The sequence below is a fragment of the Alexandromys fortis genome, unplaced genomic scaffold, assembly GCF_014885135.2.
Source record: "Alexandromys fortis isolate MF-2015 unplaced genomic scaffold, M_Fortis_MF-2015_v1.1 scaffold_13, whole genome shotgun sequence".
In the NCBI taxonomy this organism is placed as follows: Eukaryota; Metazoa; Chordata; class Mammalia; order Rodentia; family Cricetidae; genus Alexandromys; species Alexandromys fortis.
Window position 1 is genome coordinate 6,190,225 of NW_026067908.1, and position 12,665 is coordinate 6,202,889.

Sequence of the window (12,665 nt, forward strand, 5' to 3'; positions counted from 1 at the left end):
GGTTACAAACCCCTAGACTGAGTAACCCACCCAACGCAATCGACAGTTCATGGTTTGAAGGTGATCTCTCCAGACTCTGACCAACATGTTAAAGCTTAATTCCTGCTGCCCTTGCAGGTCACAGATGATCAACACCAGAGGCTGCTCTTTGGTCATTATCAACAACAACGACAACAAAATCAAACCTCAATTAGTTCCACCACCAGTGCTGAAAGTTCTGTTGGACTGTGGAGGAAAAGACAGAAGGCAGGCAGTAGTCCAAATGGTCACTTTTCCTTCAGAGTGGTGGCATTTATGAAAGCCCGTAACAATACCAGCAAAAGGTTTTCTAAGGAACAGAAATCCTTACCTCAGCACTTGGTGATCCAAGCAAAATGTCAATGATAAAATCAGCAACACATGGCAAATTATAGAAAGATGCTAAGGAGAATGAGGGAGGAAAAAGAATTAATTAGGTGGTGTACCTACAAAATGTTGGTATTTGTGAGTAATTTCCTAAGCTCAAATTAAGCAGAAATTTTTCTCCTTTCTAAACAGAGTCAAACCCTAGGATCATCCCATGTCTGTCCAGAAATCCCAGGGAACTGAATGTGTAGCATTGCACATCTTAGCACCACTATCTCCTATGTACCAGTTACAAAATAAGGAAGTCTTATCTTTATAAATTACCAGTGCTAATAATAAAAAAATACAACCTAAACTAAGTTTATACATGATAAAAGAAAACATGATAAAAACGTGGAGAAGCTGTATTTTTTCAACTTGAAAAATCTCTAAATCAAACAATTCCAGGAAAAATATTTTAAAAAAGTATGGTACAGGTTTGAAAAGCTATTTCATAATGATTTATGCTTCTCATATAAAACTCTTCAAATGCATTTGTTCTCAAAGAAAAATCTCTGCAGATACTACTTTAATTAATTAATTATACAATTAGTTTGAATGTTAAAAAAATACACCATTGGGATTGAAGAGTTGGCTCAGTGGTCAAGAACACTGGCTGCTCTTCCAGAGGACCTAGGTTCAATCCCCAGCACCCACATGGCAGCTCACAACTGTCTGTAACTAGACATACATGTAGGTAAAACACTAATTATACAGGAAATAAAAATAAACTATAAAAAAAAATACACCATGACCATTAATTCTGTATCTCTGGTGGTCTGAAATAATTACAGCTAAGACTAGACAATTAGTACACATCTGAAAGTGAACTGTTAATACATTGTTTCTAAGTATTTCCTGAGAGTACCCTTAGGCAGAGTTTGGGTGCTGGATCCTTATTCTCTTCACCCCTTCTCTCACTAAAAGAAGTTTTTTTATAAAGCAATGTCAATTCCTCACAAATCTAGTTTTCTCCCAAAGAAACAAATTACTAATAAGCCATCTCCTTACCCAGTTGCTGACTCCGAAGCTGCAGGCACGTAACAAGAAGAGACAAAGCCTCTCCAGCAATTAGGGCGTCTTTGGTGGACACAGATTGCTGCCGGACACAGATTCCAGCATGCAGAGCTGCTGGTTCTCCTTCACTGCCAGAGCTGCAATTGCTTCCTGAAAGTAGAGAACACAAGTTTGTGTGGCTCCTAGGATCACACAGTAAAATTCAGAGTCCTTGTGCACAGTAAATACTGTAAGAAAGCATTGCTAGGGAAAAGAAACGTAATCTCCATGTTTGATACATGTTAACTGCTTTGTCCTTAAACACATTTGCAGGATTTCAAAACGTTTTCACAAGATAAAACTACTTTCAGATGGGAGAATGTCTTATATCTTGTAAGACAATCTTGATGGACTACATGAATATAAAAATATCATTCACCTAACATTTCTGCATATTATATGCCATAATTAAAAAAGACTTTTATTATTAAGCTGGGTGTCGTTATACAGACCTTCAATGCCAGTAACAAAGAAGTAGAGGTAGACAGATCTCCCTGAGTTTGAATCCGCCTACTCTATATAGCAAGTACCTGCCCAGCCAAGGTTTACAATGAGACCCTATCACAAAAAACAACAAACAAACAAACAAACTAGAAAAACCTCTTACTATTGACGTATTTATAAACATACAGAGCAGGAAAACCAAACAAAGTTAAGAAATAAAACCACATAAAAAGGCCTAATAGAAAATAATTTGACAGGGCCTAGAAGGATGCTTATTATTAAAATGCTTATTATGAGAACTTGAACTCAATACGCATAATTCATGTAAAGCTGGGCATGGTGGCACACGCTTGTGCTGGGGAGGTGGAGACAGGCACATTCCTAGGGTTTGCTGAGACAGCCCAGCCAAATGGATGACTTCAGGCAATGAGATACCCTGTCTCCAAACAGTCCCCTCACCGCAGAACAAAAAGCAAGAGAAATGCCTGAAGAACAATAGTCTTAGGTTGATTCCTAGTTCACATACACATTATGTATGAGCCCCACCACACCCACACACACAGTGAGACAGACAGACAGACAGACAGACATGGGTGAGCATGGAGCCATTCCAAACCAAGAAAGGAACTGTTTACTACATCAGACTTCTGAAGAATTCATGTTTCAGCCACACTTTCATGGCTCAGCAAAACTAAAGATGGTTGAACTTGACATCTCTATTTATTCTCTGCATTAAAATAAATGCCCTTTCTCTTAAATAAGGTATCAAGACTATGAATTTTTACTCATGTTCAAAAGAGAAAAAAACTTTTTATAATTTGATAAACTTGCACATGAATTATTCTTACAGCTACTTCTTGCCTAATGTTTTATTATTATCTTTTTTTTTTAGATTTTTCTACATGAGTAGTGTATTCACATCATTTCTATCTGCCATCCAATACCCCCACTCCCTCCCAAATTTATGGGTTCTTCCTCTTTAATTATTATTGTTATAAGTACATATACACATACGTATATAGATGTTGACACACGCACACATGCTCACTCACTCACCAAGGACTGAAAAGCCATAGGGAAACATACTGTTCTGTGTTTACTTAAAAGCACTGTCCCGTTTTAAAACAGTACCTGAACTGCTGAGTCTGTTTCTAATTCCAGCAGGAAACAAAGAATTACTCTCTTTAATCGGCTGGCTACTTCCGACAAGGTCGAGCCGTCCTGCAGCTGCAGCCCATGAGAGTCTCATGAAACAAGCGACGGTGGCAGTGAAGTCATTTGCTTCCATGGTCTGAGGAGGGACAGAAAGGGTGGTATGGGAAGGCAGTGCTCCTGAAGACATCCACTGATTTCTTTGACCTGTGGCCGCAGGTTATAGCTCTTCCCTCCCACGTCACCCAGGATCGCCCTCTCACACTACCACACTGTTCAGTTTTAAGACCTGTTAACTGGAGTCTCTAAGCTCCATGTTTTGGTTTTACCCAATCATTCCTCAATTTGGTGTTTTGTCATTTCCTCTCCTAAAGTGTGCACAGTACACTTCAGCTTCCATGAATGCCCTTGTGACTTAGCACGTGAGCTCTGGTTTTGTTTTGTTTTGTTTTTGAATAAGTCTCTTCTCCAACTCCCTCACCCTGTTCCCTATTTGGTCCTTAAGACTTAGCTCAGGCACCATTTTCAAATTAAAGAACACAGGACAGCCCTGGTGAAAGACCCCTTACTGCTGAGCCTCCCAGAACGCTTTGCTTCTGCAGTTTCACCTTGATTAAGCTACTTTTGTACTTGCAGTCACTGTCTTTCCCACTCATGCTAAACTGCTTGAAAGCAGTATTCACACAGGAGCTGTTCCATACCCACAGTTCCCTCTCCCAAGTAGGAGGTACTTATACTTCTATAATTAGCAGCCACTTACTTGTATTGCAACTCGAGCAGCAGGGATAATTTCCTCAACCCTAATGGAAGACCTGTCAGATACTGATAACTGTCTGTAGGATGACTTTTCTGGGGTCCCACAGAGGGACATCTGTCTGCTTGTCTGCCGGCTGACATTTCGAAAAGGACGGGAAGAAAGTGCTTCTATGCCATCTTTGGTGAGGTCTTCATCTAATGATGTTGGCATTGTCTGTCCAACAAGTAAAAACCTTAAAAATAAAAAATAACAAAGCTATTTCATACTATTTTAAAATGGTAAAATTTGTAAAAAAAAAAAAAGTAAAATATTGCCTTGTGAGAATAATGTAATACATTTTCATACCTTGCAAGTTGTAGACAGATAGAATAAACACCCTGCCTTGTCTCATAGTCTACTTCTGATGGGATGGAATCTCTCTGCATGACATTTACAACCAAACTTCAAAAGAAAGAACAAAGGAAACATATTAAAGACATCAATTTTTTAAAATAGAAAACTGTCTGTAACTAATGTAATAACCCATAAATGTTCTTAGTAACCAAGTTTCTACATATAAATAAACTATCTACATTAGTATTCTTTTGATAAAAATAGGGACTTCCATATTTTTTTTCCACAAGGACTTCTGTAAGAATTGGACTTGTGGTTTAGCCTAATAGACAAGCAAGGTAGTGTGTTCAGGTGGCAGACTTTCTCACAAACTGGTTTGCCGTCACTGAATAATTCACATCGTGGTATTAGTGGAACTAGCAATTCAAAAATATATCAAGAACTGTTATATTCAGTCAAACTTGCTTCCCATCTCCACTAGACACTTCATTATACAAAAGCTTCCTAATTTTTCCTGCTTCTATTCTTACCTCTCTACCCTCCAAATCTATTCTCAGAAGGTCAACCAGATTGATTCATTTAACATAGAGACCAGATCATGGTACCTGCCTGCACAAAGCTGTTCAATGGCTTTCCACATGGAAGGAAAAGATAGAGTGTGCACAGCAGTGTAAGGGGCTCCATACCCTGCTCTCAAGTGTCCCCAGAATGCCGCACCCTACTTCTCTTCCTCACTCATTTGGCCTCAACCACTCTGGCCTCTGGTGTTCTATATAGGTTACCATATAAGAGTAGACACTAGCTACTCTTCTGGAGACTGGTTTCCAGCTATCTTCAAGCCTTGCGCCTCCATAGTTCTCAAATTTTTGTAAAATGTCACTTAATCAAGTGGACATTTTCCCATTTTAACTCTCTCCTTAGCTCTTATCACCCTCTAACATAAACTTTTACTCACTGGCCTACTGCTTGCCCTCCCTAGGAGGCTGCAAGCTTTATAGGGACACAGGTTTTGTCTACTCTACTCGCTGCTCTGTTCCCGCTGCTTAAAACAATGTGTGAGACACGAACTAACAAACACACAAGAAAGTCCAAGCATAATGCCTGACCATCACAGACATGTAAACTCTTGGGTAAATAAGCTTTCGTTTCTTTTTTTTTTTTTTTTTTTCTTTTTTCGAGACAGAGTTTCTGTGTGTAACAGTCCTACCTATCCTGGAACTCACTCTGTAGACCAGGCTGGCCTTGAACTCACAGAGATCCACCTGCCCTGCCACCCTGAGTGCTGGGATTAGAGGCATGTGCCATTATGCCTGGCTTTTGAAACTAGTTTTTAAAGAAGACTACTTCTAAAATGCAGATTGAAACTGGATATGGTGGCTGTAACAAGGCGGGAGAATTGATGTAACCAAGGCAGGCCTGTGTTAGAAAGTTAATTCTAGGCTAACCTGGGCTACAGACAAAGATCCTGTCTCAAGGAAAGGGGTTGCGGGGTGGGGATAGAGAGGCAAGGGAGAAAGTGGGGGAAAGAAAGACAGTAAAAAATTTCTTGTGTGTCTCAGACCTTCCACATTCATTTTACTATTAATTTTATGGGCATGTGTATACTCGCAATATCCTGCAGAGGTCAAAAGAGAGTACTGGATGTCCTGGAACTAGAGTTACAGACAGATGATTGTGAGCTGTCACATGGGTACTGGGCACCAAGCCCAGGTCCTCTGTAAAAGCAGTAAACACTCTTAACCATTGAGTTAGCTACTAAGCTGCTGCTTGGGAATTCTTTTAACCCCCATTTTTCCCTTTTTATCGTCAAGGTCCCAGCCCGGCTTCTCTTCTATGCTATTCTTCCACACAGGACTTCTATTAACCATTCTTTGCATAAGCTTCACGTTGGTCTTCTGCTTGAGGACCTTTTGTCACTTTTACCTTTTACTCAGGTCTAACTGTAATACAAGAGACAAGCAATACATTTTTATGCTTTTCACTCATCCTGCCCTCAGCTTGGTTTAGAACTCTTTCTCTGCTTATGGATCTAGGGAAAATTCTACTCATTCTCAATTCCCAGCTCAAAGACCCCCCCCCCTTTTTTGTGAAGCATTTCCTACCTTTATTACCAACTTTTTCCCTCCCCTCAGCGCTGGCAATATGCCACTTACAAACCACATGCCTACTTCCAGGCTAGCTAGTTAGCTATTAGTTACTCTTTAAGCACAAGCCTCTGACAAAAAGGGTTCTGCCCAATTAACCCTGCTTCCCCAGCATTAATGCTGCTGCAATATGGGAACAAAACTGACGGGGACTTAAACAGAGATGGCTGCTTCACCAGTATTCCTCTTGGAAACTTCTCCCACTACCAGAGGGGAGACAGACATACTTCGTTAAGTTTTACCAAGTAGTCAAAAGTCAGAAAATGAAGAGAAATATCCTAAAGGATCCAGCATCATTCCTATTCATTTTAACCCTCATAATGCTTCACACAATACACTGGAGGATAAGCAAGGCTTCTGGGAGAGAAATAAACTAATATGACCATACAGAACTGGTTTTGCAACTCACAAACCTCAAACCTCCTGCTTTGAGGAAGTTCTCACAGAAGGACTTTGCACAGCTTCTTGCCATGTCATCATCAGCTGTTGGCATGAGTTTAGAGCTTAGAACCTGGGGAGCAAGCAAGCAAAGTTAATCACCCTAACTTTTCTGTAGAAACAACTCAAGTCAGAATTTCTTTAATTTCCACATCTTAGTTTCCCCAGAAGTCTATGAAGTCTGATTTTCTCCCCAACAAAGACAATCACATTTTTCCATACTGCATTTAATTAGGATTTCTTTTCCAAGTTTTGAACCATGTTTTTTCATGAAATGCCTTCAAGTTTAGATAACAACAAATAAATTTATTTAATAAGCAAAATACATTCTTTAAACACAGAGGCCAGAGTTTTATAAACAGTTCAAAAACAAAAACTGCGAGCTGAAGCCCCTAAAGAACACAGCTCCTATTCACTAGACACATGCTCGGCATTAGGTACGTGCATTTTATTTTGTAAGGAAGGGGGCTAAAGGTCACATGGTAAGATTTCTTTTTTTTTTAATATCTATCTATCTATCTATCTATCTATCTATCTATCTATCTATCTATCTATCATGTATACAATCTTCTGTCTGTGTGTATGCCTACAGGCCAGAAGAGGGCACCAGACCCCATTACAGATGGTTGTGAGCCACTATGTGGTTGCTGGGAATTGAACTCAGGACCTTTGGAAGAGCAGGCAATGCTCTTAACCTCTGAGCCATCTCTCCAGCCCCACACGGTAAGATTTCAAATCTAGGTGGTTTTACTCTAATATCTCCACCCTTTTCTGATACTGCAACACCTACCTAAAGCTTAACTGAATATTGTGGTGGGTGGAGCATTCTATTACACAAATCACCATAACCCAGTACCAATTTCTAGCACCAGTTCATGTTCTAATTTTACTAGCTATGAGCTGAGAGATCATATAATGTAATTTTTCCATTGCCTCATTTTCCTCATCAGCTAAAGGAGGATAATGATTCTACACACCAGCAGACTGTCAAACTAAGAGAAATACAATTTTAAGGTGAGCAGCAGTACAAACAAGTATTCAGGAAACAATAGCTCATTTAGTTGTTACGATTTAAAAATCTCATGATCATAGTTTTAAACTAGATATTTTGAACTCAAATTACTTTCTATTCTAAAAATTGTACTTCTATAAAGCTATGGGCATTTTAAGCTTATGCGCTTAATGTGGGGTTTTGACTAGAGACACCTTCTTCCTAGGTTCTCTTTGGGAAAGAGCTCCTCGGTTTCAGAGTAAATACAACAAGGGAGATAGGGAGTCCAGTTATCTGCTCACACCCCATTCTCAGAGAGCTACAGTTTAGGGAAAATCAATTTTCTTGAAATGAAGAGGTATTTATAGTATTAAGCTTGAGATTTCCTGGTAGACCAATGTAAGTTAGTGAGCAAAATTCAAGGAAATTATCATTTTAGGCACCAGCTTTGGGGAGACTTAGGTTTTCCACTTATTTTGTACATCTGAAGCAAAACAGATCTATTAAAGGAATTCACAGTCCCTTTGCAGCCCTAAAATTACACTGGAGATACTTTACAATCACACTGCTTTGGGTTATATGACAGTGAAATGTAAGTCGTTGGTGATGAGCTACACCCCACTGCTGGTCTTGCTTTGCTAGGTGATCTCAAATACAGATGATGAAATTACACCTTAACTTTTCAGAAATATCATCTCAAAAGCAGTTAATCCAATAGAAATCAAAAGATAAAAAATTTTAAGTTTAAGTAGGCCCAAAACAATTTTGTCTTAGAATATTGTACTTATTTTTAAATGTCCATGTTATATAAGGTCATATTTCATTTTTAAAATGTTTTACTAAATATTTTCCTTTTAAATAAACTAATGTGTCTTTTCACAAAAATGAATACTTTAAGGCTAATATGTAATATCATCATACTTTGAACATATAAAAAAGTGTATGATTATATACTCCAAATAAGATTAGATGAGTAAACCTTAGGGAAAATACAGGTTTCCCCTTACTAATTATGACATTCGTTATGAATCAAAATCTACTTAAAATGCATACTAACCAAGTTATCTGTTATCTATTAGGCTTCATGATACACTTAAGGCTACTTCGTTAATGATGTGGATATATCTCTCCAGGACAAAGCCAATTCATTCAAGGATTTTACAAATATTGTGATCCAGGACATCCTGGGAGCAGGAGTGTTTGTACCCAGATACTTCCCACTTTGTTTATACTTTCCTTTCCTGATTAAGTACATCCAGAGCCCTGTGTGCCTCAAATAAACCAAGAAGCAACTACTTTGTCTTTTTAGCCACTGTAATGATTTGTAAACAGAAAACAAGCAGTGTTTGGTGAGTTAAATATATTCATTTAAAGCTATTTTTAATGAGATAAATAATTGCATTGGGCAACTGATTATATGTCCCTTGTAGTAGTTTGAATGCAACTGGCCCCTAAAATCTTATAGGGAGTGGCACTATTAGGAGGTGTGGCTTTGTTAGAGTGTGTATGGCATTATTGGAAGAAGTGTGTCACTGTGGGCTTTGAGGATTCCTATGCTCAGGATACTGCCCAGTGTCTCAGTCGAATTCCTGCTGCCTACAAGATGTAGGACTCTCAGCTAATCTAGCACCATGTCTACCTGCATGCTGCCATGCTCCCTATCATGATGATAATGGACTTAACCTCTAAAACTGCATGCTAGCCACTCCAATGAAAAGAGTTGCCATGGTCATGGTGTCTTCACAGCAATAAAAATCCTAACTAAGACACCCCCTAAATTCACTTTTTGAAATTTAAATCCCCAGTATATACTATGGGGTGGAGGCTATTGGAAATGATTAAGTCATGAAGGTGACACTTTCACGAGGGGGATTAGTGCTCTAAGTGACCTCAAAGAGCCCTTTCACCCACTGTCTACCAAGTGAGGAGACAGGAAGAGCACAGTTGTCTATGAACCAGGAAATAGGCCACATCAGACACTGAATCAGCTGACGTTTTGATCTGGGGTTGCCCAGTCTCCACAACTATGAGCAATAATAAATTGTGGTTTAAGCTACCTCAGTCTATGCATTTATTATAAAACCCTAAATGACTAAATAAAACATAGTAAGATAAAAGATAATTAAAATTGCTCTAATTCATTTAATAGTCTTCTCAGAACTTAAAATAGTAATGTTAGTGTGCTTCTTGACAAATTCTTCATAAATCTATATTTACGTTAACTACAACTTTAAAAAATATAATGTATTTAACCAAGAAATCTAAAGATAATTCACATTATAGACTTGCAAAGCTTACAGAGGAAGGCAATGAGACGCAGGACATGTAAGATTTCCCAATTCTTTACTTAGATCTTATTTTGTGAGTAAACAATGCATAGAGGTATAAATGGGGAAAAAAAATTAAGAATTTCCAAAGGTGAAAAAAGTTTCAATTTATCTCTTTTTTTCTACATTAATTTTCCAGCAGATCATCCCATAATAAAATAGGCCTGTCAAAGGAAATGCGAGGAAAAAAATCTTTCTTACTTCCAAGTTGTAGAGCACCCTGAAGGTTGACATGCCAGGAGCAAAAGAGCGGAACAAACTCTCCAAGATGGAACTGGCACTGGGCTGATGCTGTTGCTTTGATGACAGGGACGGAGACTTTGAAGACTGGGAGCTTGTTTCGGAGAGCAAGGTTTTCTGTGTTTAAAGGGTAGGGAAGAAACACTTCTTAAAATCTTAAAGTGTCTTAAAATCACACTTTAAGGAGAAGCAGATCTCTACACTTTGTGCTCTTTTCCTCTTTATTATAAGCCACACTAAGTTCTCAGAAAAAAAAATAAACGATTGAACAAACCTACTTCATAAAACCACCTAATTCTCTACTAACAAAGCACACAATGAGTTTAATGAAAGATGGCCAAACACTTCATGAATGCTTTGAGACTGCATTCTATGAAATACTAGGAAAGTCATCTTCATTTTCTCCCATGTTTAATTTTTGTGCTTTTAATGAACTGTAAGGCTGCTAGCAGAGGAGTCTTGAGGACTGCTTCCGGCTGACGCTGTTTCACAGTTACAACAGTTCTTTCAGATTAATACCTAAGCCACAGATGACACAAATGAGCAGATCCAATTTCCAACTACTAAAATATTAAATACAAAACTTGGTTTCAACAACTTTGTCATAAATGAATTTCTTCTGACAATGTAACTAAAATATGACATATAAAATAGTTTATATGTAAATATCTTGGGGAACAATATTCTGAAAATTAAACAAAATAAACCACTATTTTTACTTTTTTCTTTGCATTGATAGGGACTGAAGACAGGTCTTTGTATGAGGGCAAATATTACAATTCCCAACCCTTGTCTTTTTGAGACAGGGTCTTAATACGTAGTTCAGGTTGACCTTAAACTTAGATCTTTCTGCCTCTGTCTCCTGAAAGTTGGAGTTACAGGCAGACACCAAAATGTTCAGTCAAAAAGAACGGAAGTGTTACTTGTGAAAAAAGTAATGATGATTCGCTTATACAAAGACTTTAGACAGAATAATCAGATCCAGGGAGGCATCTTGTTGGGAGTGCAAAGGTCCCTACACTCACAGATCTACAGGAAAATCAAGAATTTTAAGCACACTGAATTGCCCTCTCAAAGGAATGGACACATAACCTGTTCTTTCATCCAGGAAGCTGGGAGTTGGAAGTGATTAATAGCCTGGTGTCTGCATTATCTGTAGGTCAAGTCCATGCCATGCTCCTACACCAGGACCGGAAGTGACTAGCAATCTAAATGGCCCTTACATTATCTATATAGTCAGGCGCTCCCCAAACTCCCACAACCAGAACCAGAGGTGGCTAATAGCCCAAACGACCTCTATGCTATCTGTATGACTGAGACCAGGCCAGATCCTTCCCTAGGCCCTTAAGCTAGTAAAGGTAGCCAATCTTCTGAGCCCATCTCCATAGAAGAAATGACATGTATTTTGAGTTGAGTTTTGATGTAGTTATGCTTCCTTGTGTATTGTATTACACTGGGAAACTTTTTTCCAAGTTATACTATTTAAATTTGTTGGGAATAAACCATGTGGCATCAGACTCCCCAAGGTTTAATACAGGTTGATGAAGTCAATCTGAATAGACTTCCCATTCTCACCTCTTCTTGGAACACTCTGCCTGCACTGACATCTACAGAGAACCCCCTCAGCATCTTGAAAAGGAAAACATCTCAACACCATCAGAACTGCCTGATCCCCGACAGTAAGTACATATCTCTGTGCACCAGTCACTTCTTTTATACCAGGCACAGGCTCTTCCTAAAACTTTATCTCATTATCAGATCTGTTTGGATCTTTTATAGGGCCCCCAAATTTCTGATTTTAACTTATGGCAAGAGTATTTTTAAAAAGGGAAAAGTATTATAGAAAGATTCTATCATATGACCTTTGTAGGATTCAGATAATGTTTTCAATGAATCATAACACAAAATCTTAAGCTAGTTAAATAACTATCAAAAATATGAATACCTTTCTGCCTAAAGAATCCAGCTGATCAAGGGCTTCCTGAATGGCTGGATCAGTGGGTATCAAGAGCAGAAGCTTCCGTACTCGTAGAGTTATCCTGAGAAATTTTCAAAAATAAAATAAATTTCTTACATATAAGCTATAGCTTTAGCAATAAGTCTTTTGGTATATATAATACACATATATGTATGTTATGTATGCATGTATAAATAAAACACATTTCAAGCAACATTTACTTGGGTCATCAACTTTTAATAACTTGCTCTCAAGCCTCACAAATACATGCATTTACCTTGGCTCCTCTAGATTGGCAAGCTGATATAGCATGTCAAACACATTACATACAAGTGCCATCACCACACCAGGGAGAGATTTCTCCTAAGGGAAAAACAAAAACAGCCAACTATAAATACATACTAAGAACAGAAATTTCTTTTTCTAACCAAACTTACAAACA

The 12,665-nt window shown here is 38.3% G+C and overlaps 1 protein-coding gene across 1 annotated transcript in view; it reads right to left on the reverse strand.

Annotated features, from left to right (window-relative positions):
- The window catches only part of Usp24 (ubiquitin specific peptidase 24), a 132,771-nt gene that overhangs the window by 46,835 nt on the left and 73,271 nt on the right, over positions 1-12,665 (reverse strand). The window contains exons 29-37 of the mRNA XM_050136087.1: positions 12,501-12,586; positions 12,212-12,305; positions 10,228-10,383; positions 6,684-6,781; positions 4,139-4,234; positions 3,797-4,025; positions 3,016-3,175; positions 1,396-1,551; positions 350-420 (exon numbers count right to left, since the gene is read on the reverse strand). Coding sequence (XP_049992044.1) covers positions 350-420; positions 1,396-1,551; positions 3,016-3,175; positions 3,797-4,025; positions 4,139-4,234; positions 6,684-6,781; positions 10,228-10,383; positions 12,212-12,305; positions 12,501-12,586 — 1,146 coding nt within the window. The remainder of the gene's footprint in view (positions 1-349; positions 421-1,395; positions 1,552-3,015; positions 3,176-3,796; positions 4,026-4,138; positions 4,235-6,683; positions 6,782-10,227; positions 10,384-12,211; positions 12,306-12,500; positions 12,587-12,665) is intronic.